Here is a 13,142-nt window from a genome sequence, read left to right on the forward strand (position 1 = left end):
GCCAATAACTAGTACAACTGAGATTTGAGCCTGCGATGTTCAGCTTCAAGGTTTACAGGTTTTTTTCTAAGTACACTATCCGTAAAAGGCATCTTGTTTCAATGCTGCCAAAATCATTTTGGTTTTAGATTGTCTTCGCAGTTTTACTGACTTAGAAGAACTTGATGAAACAGAGTTATATATGTGCCACAAATGCAAAAAGAAACAAAAATCCACTAAGAAGTTTTGGATTCAGAAACTACCCAAGGTAAGTGTTGAGTGCATTTTCAAGGGAAAAAGACTTAGGACAGATGAGAACACTTCTGTAACCTTCATCTCTGATCTTTCCTGTATTGGTCTCTAGGGATTTCAGTAACTGCTGAACAAGCCCCCTGAGCATGCTGCAGTAAATGTGTCCTGGTTACACTTTCCCGGGTGTGAGTGGGGGAGGGGGAAGGGAGTCCCACCACACCATCAGCAAGTAATCTCTGACACCAGCTGGTGTCCTGTAGGGCAACTCACATCCCACACTATCTACCCGGACAGAGTATCTGATTAAAGACCCCGTCCCCGAGACCACCCTTCCCTGCAGATGCCCATCACAAGACCAGGATGTTATCTTAGGCTTCTGACCAGTGAACCGTGGGTTGGAGTTCCCCATGACCCTCTCTTGGGTTCAATTAATATGCTGGAGCAGCTTATACAATTCAGAAAACATGTTTAGTCACTGGATCATCGATTTATCACCAAGGATGTTAAGGATACCACCCAACAACCAGGTGAAGAGATACACAGGGCGAGGTCCCAACCAAAGGAGCTTCTGCCCTCCTGGAATCTGGGATCTGACAGAGTGACACTTGAAGTATTCTGGTTCCCCAGCTTGGAAGCTGTCCAAACCCAGTCCTTTGGGGGCTTTATGGCTGCTTCATTATAGAGACACAAACGATTAATTCATTGGCCATTGGCAATCCAATTTCCAGTCCCTCCTCTCCTGGGAGGTCACAGACATAGGACTGCAAGTTCCCAGCCTGTAATCACTTGCTTGGCAACCAGCCCCTATTCATAGGTGTGGTCCAAAAGCTACCTCATTAACATAACAAGAAACTTTTTTTGCAGATCTCTTCAGTTAGGAAATCCCAAAGGTTTTAGGAGTTCTTTGCCAGACAAGGAATGAAGAATACATATTCCTTATTATAAGCCACAATTCACAAGAATGTATGCATGGAAGAAAAACTACTCTGAAAATTGATAGGCCACCTAAAATACTGTTTGAGACACATTAGTATCAAATAATTTTGACTAAAAGGTAAATTAGGGCCTCCCTGGTGGCGCAGGCAGTTGAGCTCCGCACTGTGAAGCTGTCCGCAGTCCCTGCAGTGCCAGTTCGATCCCGGCCGGCCAGCGAGAATCCCACATGGCACAGCAGACCTCTCCTGTCTCGCCTGCAGCTCCCCTCAGCAGTGTATTTTGGTCAGTCTGCCTGTTGTTCCCCACTGTCTCTGGTGAATCCTTTCACCGTCCCGCACATCTGGCCTGTACCCTGGTTCTTGTATAAATAAAATCTTTTTTAAAAAAAGGTAAATTAGGTGTTTGTTTACAATCTTTGTGCTTATCTCTCATCCAGGTGCTGTGCTTACATTTAAAAAGGTTTCATTGGACAGCATATTTACGAAACAAAGTGGATACATATGTAGAATTTCCACTGAGAGGCCTAGACATGAAATGCTACTTATTAGAGGTAAGATGGCACTTCCCTAAAATTAAGTCTCCATTTGGGAAGGTAGAACTCATTGAGACGTTAAGATCATTGACCACTGCTCCTAACTCAGTCTTCGGATGCCTTCTTTCCTGTTTTATAGCCTGAAAACAGTGGCCCGGAACACTGTCTGTACGACCTCGCCGCTGTGGTAGTGCACCACGGTTCCGGGTGAGTGTGTGGGCAGGCTTCATGTGGGTGGGCCTGGCATGGTGAAAACCTGCATTTTTGTGCTTCTTTTGATAATTCTCCCTGAACTCCCTAAAAAGTGGGTTCCATATATTACAGTGGGTGAAGTAGGGCTTTCCTTCAGTTTTGCTGAGAAAGAATATTCCTGAGATGATGTGAAGCACGAAGAAAAGGCCCATAAAATGGAGAAAGGTTCCTAGGAGCCCAGCATTCAGAACCCAGTTGTGTCACAAAATCCTGAGTAGTTTACTCCAAAGTTGTTCTTTCCTTTGCCATTGGATATTTAAATGAGGGAAAATTGAAAATTATTTTGTTGAATAACATTCCTGATTACTTTCTTTCCTAAGTTTGCATTAGGGCCTATATCTTCGGATGTCTGGCCTGAGAATGGCTATTTCAGCTTGGACTAAAAAAAGAAAAAGCCCTAACTTGGATGACTATATTTGGACAAACCACTATCCATGCTGACAATTTTTCTCCTTCAAAACTTTGTAGACATTGTTCCATTGGGTTCACCATTCATAGACTTACGAATGACAAGTCCCTTTTACAAGTCTTATTCTAATGGATGCTCCCCTTTGGACTTGAGAAATTACAGCAGGCGTGTTCTGCATGGTAGCTGGTGTGGACGTTCAGTCTAGCGTCTTCAGCTCATGGAAATGTTCATTTGTTCCACCCATTCTGTCTTCTGAACGCTTATTAAATGAACAGTGGGTTTCCAGGATTAATCGTCCACATATTTTAACTACCTTTAGTGATTTCCATCTCTTTGTTTTGGAATACTACCATGGACTATTTTTCCATCTAGTAGCGGTTTCAACTGTATCTAAGTTGAAGATTAGCTTCTCCATGAAATTTTTATATTGTTGGCAATCACATGTTTTGATAACTCTTTCATAATAGCCTATTGTTTTACAGCTGCAGTATCTTCTTGAAATTGTTGGTGCTGATTAGATTTTTTGAAGTTCTCAGTGGCTGATTGCTTTACTGGTTCTTCCTGGTAGTACTCTTTCATGCTGTTTTTCTCCCAAGAATTTGATTTTTTTGTTGTTGTTGTTGCTTATTCACGATCATGATAAATGAAGGGTGAGACTGATCATTATTGGCAAGTAAATGTTACCTTAGCAATAACTTAGCAGTTACTTTTCTCCTGCTGGGGGAATGGTCTGAGTCTAGGGTTGTGTGTGAGTTTTTGGGGGGCTGTGGAGAGGACCATACTGATGAGAAAAGACCTTGATGGGACAAGGTAGACCTTGATGGAACAAGGTAGGGGCAGTGTTTCCCTAGAGACGGTTTGCTTTCCCAAACTCAGGTTCTAAGATTCCGATGGGAAACCTGGTCCTATTTTCTGCGCTTGTTGGGCTGAGAGTGACTAGCTGTTGGATGTCTGCATTTATCTGGTGCCATGTGAACATTTATGTGTTCTCAATTTCCATTCAGTTGATAGCACTCCTGCCCGTTCTCTAGTGTATTTCATCATCTCAGTGGGTTTTGAGGAGGATAAGCACGAGTTTAGCCTAACCAACCATCTTAAACCACAAGTCTCTAGGAGTCATTCTTCAATTGTATTGTACTTTTTAATACTTATTGTATATCTGACAAATTACATGGTTGCACAGATCCTTGGTTTCTGTTGTCTTTCTTTGATCTTTGGGCTTCTCTTTGCAGGGTCGGTTCTGGACATTACACAGCCTATGCCACTCATGCAGGTCGCTGGTTCCATTTCAATGACAGTACTGTAACACTGACTGATGAAGACACCGTTGTCAAGGCAAAGGCCTACATCCTTTTCTACGTGGAACGCCAGGCCAAAGCTGGATCGGATAAACTTTAATACCTCCTCTCAATCGTTATTTGTCAACTATACCGGACAAACATTTCCAATTTTCCATAAATACTTGATCAAGATTTAATTTCATTATGCACTTTTCAGGTTTCTGTTTTGAAGTTAGTTTTATGTCGTCAATGGTAGTGACTTATTGAACATGAGCACCAACTAATTTTTTTAGTTCTACCAGAAAACCTCAGCAGATATTTTGATTTGCTGCTTTAGTTGTAATTCAGTTTTTAAATGTAGTTTCAAAAACTTAGTTTTACTTGACTTTTTTATATTAATGTTTTCAGTTCTCACAATGAGGCACATTTACATCAATGCTTGTTACTCACATGCTGAAAGCAAGATATGTTCCTGATTGTGAAGAGCAATGTAACTGCCTGCTGCCTTTCACAGCTGTACTGAAGATCAAGTTGACTCTGAATCAAGGATCACGTTTCCCTGAAATTTGTGGCCAACAAGATTTCAGTGACTGCTCAATAATCGTTTTATTGGCTTGTAAATGATAACTGAGAGGGCATCACTGAGTAGACCAGGGGCTCACTGCTCTCGCTAGCTCTCAAAGCTGCTGTTTATCAGCACTAATGAAATAAATTTGCTCATTTAGTTATATCTGGACTGCATATTCAAGGTTGTTTTTTTTGGGGTGGGGAGGGGATTTTTGTGTGTGTGTTTTTGTGGAAAAGATAGGAATACAGAAGGTCCAAATATAAGACCAAATGCATTTAGTGTTTTAAAAATCCTGTGACTCAGCTATATGGTATAGGTGTTATCCAGTGAGATAAAACCCGAGCTTGTTTGTCTATTTGAATCAGCATCTAATTCCCCATCAGTTTTCGCACCAGTGCTAACTACATGTCTACTTTGGTCTTCCTCCATAGTTGACCATCTGAGGTTGAGATGCTAACTTCCAAAGTCGATTTTGACCATCACCTGTACTTCAGGTAATACGGAGGGATCTGCTTCTGCAGAAGGAAATCAGAGTCTTTGTTACTCTGGTTCAAAATCCCTCACTGGCCTATCCTGATAGCAGAGCAAGTTGAAAATATTCTTTGAGTAAGTAGAATTTCTATTCTTAGGTTAGTCATCTTTTTAAATTAAGAGAAATAGGTACAAGTACTATTTGAACTTAACCCAAACTGAAATTTGGGACTAGAACCCCATATAAAGATAATTGTGATTTCTGCGAGTCTTTCAAGCCAGTCTGTTGATTTTGGAGTGGTGGCTGTATGATTTGCAAATACTAAATTAGGAGGAACTCCAAAATAGGCCAGTAGCATAGGACCATGCACTGTTCTCATGGTTATCTGTTGCCTCCATCACTATTCCCTCCCTTCTCAAGAGTTGTTATGAGAGGCAGAACTATGTGATGTTATGCCAGCCAACCACACTTTTTGGTACTGTTTTTTTAATTAAAAGAAAATGGTCAGATTTTTTTTTTTAATACAATAGCTGGGGTACAGGCCAGAGGCATGGGAGGGTGAGAGGATTCACCAGAGACAGAGTGGGGAATAGAACAGGTCGACAGAAGGTACTGCTGTGGGGAGCAGCAGGCGAGACAGGAGAGGTCTGCAGCACCATGTGGGAATCTCCCCGGCTGGCTGGGAATCGAACCCGTGCTGCAGAGGCTGCGGACAGCTTCGCTGCACTCAACCCGCTGCGCCACCAGGGAGGCCCCATGGTCAGAATTTTTAAAAGTGTATAAATATAAAACAAAGTTTGGAGCTGTCTTCCTAGGTCAGATATCTGAAGTTGCAAGAGCAGATGTGGCTGCATTCCCATTTTAATATGAGTGGCTACACCCCACGTTTTCTCAGTGCAAAACACATGTGCTGAACACTTTAACATGACTCAGAGCAAATTGCAATTACGTCTAAACTTGTACCATTCAGTAGAGGTCACTAGCCACATGGGGTTATTTAAATTTTAATTAAAATTCAATTAAAACTATCATTCAGTCACACTGGCCACGTTTCAAGTATTCGCCCATCAAATGTGGCACCAGACTGCAGGCTGCGGGATTTCCACACTGGGTAGAGTACTTGGATAGGGCTATATTGATTTTCACTCCAGAGAAAAAAGCTTCAAGATCATAGTTAGGTCCTAGAACTTAGAAACAGAGTCTAGAAGAGGGAAACTTGCATTTAAAGTAGTTCACAATGCTGTTACATTAGGTTGAACCATAGGAAACGGCCATGTTTTTGATCTGTAAAACTGAGCTTCCACATAATTTGATCTAATACATCGATACATTCACTCCACATCTAAGTGAACTTGAAAGGCACAGCTCCTGCGAGCTTGCTGAGTATCTTCAGTGAATCCAGGCTCTTTTGCTTAAAAGGCACAAAGCCCTAACTCCTAACCTTTGCACTTAGACATTTCGTCTCTCTGAATGAGCAGCTGTTATGACTTAACAATAAAGCCTTGGGCAGTGTCGACGTTGATGAAGAAAAGTTGTCTTTTTATACCAAACGGAACTTGGCAACAGTCTGCACCGCTTTGTTGGGTCATCAGACAGACAACTCTGTTGGCTTGAGAGATGAACATGTCTCTCCGAGTTTTTGTAGTGTTTTTCCTGCTTGATTTTACTGAAGCAGAAATGTTCAAATGATATCATGAAGGCTCCTTGGAAGTGTTGGATCCATTTGAATTGTGCACTTGAACACCAGTGATGTAAATGTGCCTGTTTGTATTTCAAAAATTCAACTGTGTAGCCTTATCACACCTATTTTGAAAGCTGATCTTTTTGTGTTCTTCAAGGCTTTTCCCTGTGCCGTGCCGTCTCTAGCGTGGATGTGGCTTCTCGCTCCGAGAGCTCATGCTGAGACAGGGCCTCACAAGTCACACGGCTCCTCAGAACAAGAAAACTTTCACAGAAGTCCTCCCACACGGGTGGGTGATAGATAGTTTGTGGCAACACAAATCTCTCTCCATGATGGAGAAACCTTTGCTTATCCACTGTGTTCTATTCAGTGTCTAGTGATGACAAATGTAATAGAATTAAACCAGTAAAGCGTGTTGGCCCTGGTTAAGTGTTAAGTGTGTATCTCACTTGTGGGACCTGCTCAGCAGCTTGGTTTCGGGGGTCGGGGACATATTAAGTTCCTAAAGGCAAACCTCTCCTTCACTGGTTTAGTGTCCATAAGTCTATTTGGATACACTTACCCCACTTCAATCTCCACTGCCCCGAGTTCTCTCATGTTCTCTGTTGCTAACGGGGCATCTTCCCTTCTGGAAAAGCTCACAAGCAAAGCCTGTTCCTGCAGCAAGGGTGCGGACTGGCCAGAGGGCAGCCGCAGGGCGCCCAGGGCGCAGGAAGAAGTGGCCTCTCTCTCAAGCAGCACCTTTCCCACAGGTCTGAGCATGAGGGACCCCAGAGCGCCTCCTGCCGGTGCTGACTGTGCTGTCACATGATCATTTGCCATTAAAACCTAGTTTGTATGATGACAAAAGGGTTAATTGTGCAAGTGACCCATTTCATTTAAACTGTAATCACATCCCTTTTCTGCTTCACCAGCCTGAGCTGTTTTATTGAAAATATCATTAAAGATCTGGTCTCTTTCCTTTGGACTATTTATTTCTGGACACTTTCAGTGGAGCCAAGTAAACGATACACACTCAAGTTCTGGGCCTCATCAACAGCCACTGGGTAGCAAGGTCTTAGAGAACCCTCGCCATCTGGGGTACTGTGGGACAAGGGCCAAGATGCCATCAGGGCTGGGTGGCAGGAGGGTACCACCACCTACATCTGTGGGCCCTTCAGCAGGCCACCATCCTGGCTCCCCTGAGGAACCAGTTTTGGGGGTCTCATCAAAGGATAGTGCTCATCTTTGGAAGTAAAATAACTACCGTTGTTAAAAAATATCCTAGTTTATAGTAAGATTCCCTATATTACCTCTGTCTCCCCTCCCCTGCATACAGAAAAACCACCAGCCTGTGCTCACACCCTGGTTTTTCTTTGTCACTGATTTGCCTGTTCCTGTCAGTCTTCTAAAGCTACAGACAGTGGCGCCTGCAGCTCAGATGGTTTTGCCTGTAGGTCCTGTAGACCCTTGGATGGAGGCTGTGCAGCTGCTGTTGCTGCACCCAGGAGCCCAGCACCACACAGGGGCACAGGGAGACCGGCCTGGGGGCCCACCTGCAGGGTGGGCCCCCTCAAAGGGCCAGGCTTGGGCGGCACGCCCTGCCAGGGCATGGCTGTGTCTGCGGGGCTGCAGAGGCAGCTGGGAAGCCACAATGACTGAAATGACTTCCCAGGGGCCAGTGCACTTCCATAGTTCTATCTTTTAAGAGGCTGACAGAACTGCCTATTTCCGGGAGGCAGGCTTCTGGAAAGTACTTTTTAGGAGGGAAAGGAGAGAGAAGAGCTTTCTTTTAAGACTGTCTGTGGTTCCGTAGCGGACTTTGTGAATAGGGGCTGTACAACTAGAACATAATCAACTCGAAGTGTCAGCGGTAGCAAGTCAACCTTTTCCTTGAGAAATGCTTTTTTTTTAGCTGTTTCTTGGCTTATGTGATTTTAAAGAAAATTCACTCCACGGCTGTGGTGGAGTAATGAGGCACAGGGGGACCTCGACTTTGGTTTCTCCGAGGAGGGCACCTCCAGAATGGCTACTTTCTTTCCTGAGCTGTGTTGCGCTGTCTGTCAGGTCTGACCAAGCCTCAGTTCCAAAAGAAGGCCCAGCAGAGTTGCCCCGTGCTTCCCTTTCCAATTAATCCGGGAGAAGGAACAAAGGTGATCCCCAGGGGGCTGGTCCCGGGCTGGCTGGGGAAAGCATTTCCTCCATCACTGCTGCAGAGGCAGAGCAGCTTTCTCAGCATCCCCTAAATAAAGGATCAAACCAGTTCTTACTGGAAGCAGCAACTCACTCGGGGTTACGGGGTGGGAGTGAAGCACTGAGAAACCTGGTACTTTAAGGCAGTGAGAACTTAATGGCTACAGATTGAGGCTGATGCGCTGGTTTAAAGAGCCGGCTTAGACAAAACACTTGAAATTACAATCATTTCAAGCAGTTCTGCATTAAGAGCTACCTCATCCATCCTGGCATTTGGAGAAATACAGGAGGACATATAACCGGAACCATGTAAAGCCATGTAAACTTAAGTTTAAAACACCCGCACAGCAGTGCCTTGGAGAGAAAAGCTCCCCAAAATAAATCTTTTATGAAACTAATGGGTAAAAATAGAGGCAACTGAGAGGCCAAGGAAATCCTTTGCCTGGTGGAGGGCAGGTCCTGGTCTGGCCGCGTCATCGAGCCTGGACACCACCACGATTGAACAAAGACAGAAGTCCATGTGACACTCGAACTCTTGGAGGTCAAAGATAAACAGCATATTTTGAGAGCAGCAGGGAAAGCAACATATTGCATACATACTTTGAACAAGTGATGGCTGAATTCCCCTCTGAAACCATGAAGATGGAATACCTTTAAAGTACTAAGAGAAGAAAAGCATACACAATAGTCCAGAGGTGTCGCGTGTGCCTCCAGGTCTGAGCATGACGAGAGACCGTCGGCCCTTGATGGATACCTGGGCTCTGCGGAACAAGTCTCCTGTCTAAAGACACTTTTTACATTGAGTCCCTCCCAGCAAGGAGAATGCAAGCCCCGACTGAGGTGGTCTGGCCAAATACTTTGAATGAAAAAGCTTCTGGAAAAGTCAAAGAGTTCTCTGCTAAACACCATTGTCAGCTAAAAGGAGAAGAAATCCCTTTTAAGGAAACTATTTAACTTCAATAGGCTGCTTTTGTGCCAGGATTTCCAATTCCTCTGAACATAAGCCGAACCACAGACTGCTGCACGTATGTCTGGATCCTGGCTTTCCCCTCCTCAGAGCTTCAGCACCAGTTGTTCGCCAAAAATAAACCCCATTCCTCAACCATATATGTCCACCAGCCCAGCCGGGGAGGAGCAGCGGGAGGCAGGTCAGGTCCCTGGGCTCCAGCCACACTCCCGGAGGCCGCCACACACCATGCATATCACCCAGCTCAACCGCGAGTGCCTGCTGCACCTCTTCTCCTTCCTGGACAAAGACAGCAGGAAAAACCTGGCCAGGACCTGCCCCCAGCTCCAGGATGTGTTTGAGGATCCCACACTCTGGCCCCTGTTGCACTTTCGTTCCCTGACAGAGCTCAAGAAGGACAACTTCCTCCTGGGCCCCGCGCTGCGGAGCCTCTCCATCTGCTGGCACTCCAGCCGCGTGCGGGTGTGCAGCATCGAGGACTGGCTCAAGAGCGCCCTGCAGAGGGGCATCTGCAGCCGGCACGAGAGTCTGGTCAGCGATTTCCTCCTGCAGGTGGGCGACAGGTAGGCCCCCTCCCCCAGCAGCAGTGCTGTTTCTGCTGGCCCCGGCACCAAGAGAGCTACGGGGCGGGGGTGGGGGGGGTGTGGGGGCAGAGGGAGATCATTACAAGGCCAAGAGCACCACTTTGGGGAGCCCCAGAACAGGCCCCAGGCAGACTCTCCAGGGCCATCCACAGAGCAGTCCCCAGAAGAGGATAAAACCACGGGGGAACAAGCGCTGATCCTCCTCTTAACCTCGTAGTCCCGGAGCTGCTGCTACTGCAAAAGACCTGGCTTCAGCTGCCGCTGTCCTCGGGGTAGCTGGCCTCCCTGGCCGCCACTGCCTGCCGGGTGGGTCCTGCTGGGCCTGGATCTTCGAGGTCAGGCCCCAGGACAAGGTTAATAGATTCAGCAGAGCAGGGGTTAGCTAAACCAAGCCAGACTCCCCAGGAGTAGAGGCGCTGATATAATGATGTTCTCATTTCCTCACAAACGGTTTCCTCACTAGTCTTTACAGTACCCTAATGGAGCATGTTTTAAGCCTAATTTTTCAGACCAAAACTCTGAGATGCTGTGTGATTTGCCCCTCTACTCCCCGTCTTGGTCTAGGATCTCGAGGTTTTAGCAAATAAATTTTGTTCAAGACACCCAGTTAACTTTGAATTTCAGATAAATGGAATAATTTGTCAGTGTAACTATTTCCTGGATTTGCTCTGCAAACCCGACCAGGGACACAGAGGCCAGGCTTTCCCCAGTCACAGCTTCCTGCTAAGCCCCAAGAGAACACAAATAGCTCTGCCAGGTTCTTACTGAGCCTTTACCAGCCCCGTCCTGCCTGAGTTAAGGCACCCCTTGATGATAACAAACTGGGCTCAACCAGTCTGCTGCCACCCAGGTTTAACAGCTGCTATCTGCTGGCGGCATGACAGCAGGGAATAGTGTAATAGTCCCAAGTTGCTTTATTTTTAAAAGGGCAGTAGGAATAAACAGAAGATGGACTTGGCTAGAAGGGCCCAGACAGGACTAGGCCATTTTTATGGTCTTAACAGGGGCATCGGACTGGAAGATGGGGGGTGGGGGCGGGGCAGGGAGAGGAAGGCTGAACTCTGTGCTGAGTCCCCGAGTTGTGCTACTGCCTGATCAAGTGACCCTCTTTCAATTGCATTTCTTCACCTGTGAAATGGGATGACACCCTTTCACCTAAGCTAAAAGGATGAAGTGACACACAGCGGCACCTGAACACAGCCGGTAGCCTAAGTATCCACCACATTCCCTTACTCTGGCAATCAGCTTTGGGGTGGGGGTGGGGGTGAGGGAAGAATGGAACCTCTTTCTCTTCATTACCATTCTTTTAAAGATTCTGAGAGGAAGGGATGTCTTGGGGCTTAGACACCTAATCCTCATAACCACCAGAAGGGAACTATTTCTCCCACAGTTGAAGGGTTCAGACAGCAAATTAAATCACCAGAAAGTCACCTGACCTCTCTGCACTGGGGGTGCAGAGGGTTGATGTGACAACCAAGGAAGGAACATGAACTTGGGAAGATGCAATGGGCGGGTTCAGTGTCTGAAGTGTGGCTGTGCCCAGTCTAACTTAGCTCCCCTCCCCTTTCCCTAGGCATGGAGTTGGCCCAACCTAGCCATGTCAAGGGTCTAGGGGAGAGGCTGATAGGAGAGGGACAGGAAAGGTCGAGGTCAGCTCCCTCTGGCTACAGGGAGTCAAGCTTTGCATCCAGGAAACAGGTTCTTTTTGACTATAAGCAGTCTGGTCCCAGGAGAAGCAGGTTCCCACTGATTTTCCCATAGAAAACCCTGTGCAGCCTGTTTACACCCCAATCCCAATCCTCACAACCCTGCCATATACTCTCTTCCTGCCTCCCTCCCTCCCACCCCCACACAAAGTGCATTAGCCAAGGTCACACTGCAAAGAAGCCAAGTCTATCTTTGCTCAAGATCTTTCCCTTCAGCAGGTGCTAGTAAGGCCGGGCACAGCGGCCTCCCAATTTCTGGACAAGATGACGATACCCACCGCGGGCCTTCTAGTTACTTCCCATCCCCGATCTTTTCCAGCCTGGTGCCCGGTGCGCACAGGCAGAGGCTGCCTAGTGACCTGAGCAGAAACCAGGGCTCTGCAATCCAGAGCCAAGCCTCAGAGTGCCCGTCCCCAGGTTGAGGTTCAGGAGAGCCTGTCACGAAGCCACCCCACGGGGAACCCTCCCCCCCTGGCTCTCCCGCCTCCAGTGACGCTGGGCTGGAGCCGGCGCCAGGCGCCCCGCGCTTCCCGCGGCGACAAGTCGGGAGAGAAGGCGCAGGCGTCCCTCCCGGAGCCGGAGCCGGAGCCACCGCCCCTCTGTCCACAGCAGGCTGGGCCCGCCAAGGGCTCCTGGGGCCAAGAGCCCGCGCGGATTAAGGGGCGGGGGTGGCGCGGGGCAGGGGACGGGACAGTCCTGGCAGCTCCTCACGGCGGCCCTTTCCTCCCGTCGGCGCCGCCGTCCGGCCAGCCCGGCTCCGGGGCCGAGGGCTGAAGGGCCCGTGAGCGCCCCTGACCCGCCCCTCCCGGCCGGGCCGGCGCGCGCTGTCTCCGCAGGTGTCCCAACCTGGCCTCCGTCACGCTGTCGGGCTGCGGCCACGTCACAGACGACTGCCTGGCGCGCCTGCTGCGCTGCTGCCCGCGCCTGCGCGCGCTGCGCCTGGAGAACTGCGCGCGCGTCACCAACCGCACGCTGGCGGCCGTGGCGGCGCACGGGCACGCGCTGCAGACGCTGCACGTGGACTTCTGCCGCAACGTGAGCGCCGCCGGCCTGAGCCACCTGCGCGCCGCGCGCCCGCGCCTGGCCCTGCGCGCCGAGCACAGCGCGGCCATGATCCCGGACCAGCCCGCGCGCGGCCCGCCGGCGCCCGGCCCCGGGCTCCGCAAGCTGCGGCCGCGCTAGGCCGCGGCCCCCGGGCGGAAGGAGCGACCTGGCTTCGAACCCAGCGACTCGCCCTCAGACCGCCGCCACTTCTGAGCCTCTTCCCCTGGAGCCAGAGGGGAGCCGACGCCGACCTCACGACTGCCTGTGCTGCGGCTGGAGGAAGTGCGCGCCGCGCCCGCACCGCACTG

At 48.5% G+C, this 13,142-nt stretch overlaps 2 protein-coding genes across 16 annotated transcripts in view; both read left to right on the forward strand.

Annotated features, from left to right (window-relative positions):
* USP3 (ubiquitin specific peptidase 3) overlaps positions 1–4,384 on the forward strand; it is a 210,770-nt gene extending 206,386 nt beyond the window's left edge. For all 15 annotated transcript variants that reach the window (XM_054687963.1, XM_054687969.1, XM_037502653.2 and 12 more), the window contains 4 exons: positions 129–247; positions 1,604–1,717; positions 1,839–1,906; positions 3,593–4,384. In XM_054687963.1, the coding sequence (XP_054543938.1) occupies positions 129–247; positions 1,604–1,717; positions 1,839–1,906; positions 3,593–3,758 (467 nt within the window). In that variant the 3' untranslated portion in view covers positions 3,759–4,384. The remainder of the gene's footprint in view (positions 1–128; positions 248–1,603; positions 1,718–1,838; positions 1,907–3,592) is intronic.
* Positions 4,385–9,672: 5,288 nt separating this feature from the next.
* Positions 9,673–13,142, forward strand: FBXL22 (F-box and leucine rich repeat protein 22). Its single transcript, XM_037502664.2, has 2 exons — positions 9,673–10,063; positions 12,627–13,142. The coding sequence occupies exons 1-2, from the start codon at positions 9,729–9,731 to the stop codon at positions 12,970–12,972; spliced, it is 681 nt and encodes a 226-aa protein (XP_037358561.1). The 5' UTR covers positions 9,673–9,728; the 3' UTR covers positions 12,973–13,142.

Source organism: Talpa occidentalis, unplaced genomic scaffold (genome assembly GCF_014898055.3).
Source record: "Talpa occidentalis isolate TD23 unplaced genomic scaffold, MPIMG_talOcc4v2.1 talOcc4.11, whole genome shotgun sequence".
NCBI lineage: Eukaryota > Metazoa > Chordata > Mammalia > Eulipotyphla > Talpidae > Talpa > Talpa occidentalis.

What these genes read in the sequence shown, in the direction of transcription:
- FBXL22 (XM_037502664.2), top strand. Translation starts at nt 9,729, where the DNA reads ATGCATATCACCCAGCTCAACCGCGAGTGCCTGCTGCACCTCTTCTCC. An exon ending in CTCCTGCAGGTGGGCGACAG is followed by an intron (nt 10,064 to 12,626) that starts GTAGGCCCCCTC and finishes CTGTCTCCGCAG; the next exon opens with GTGTCCCAACCTGGCCTCCG.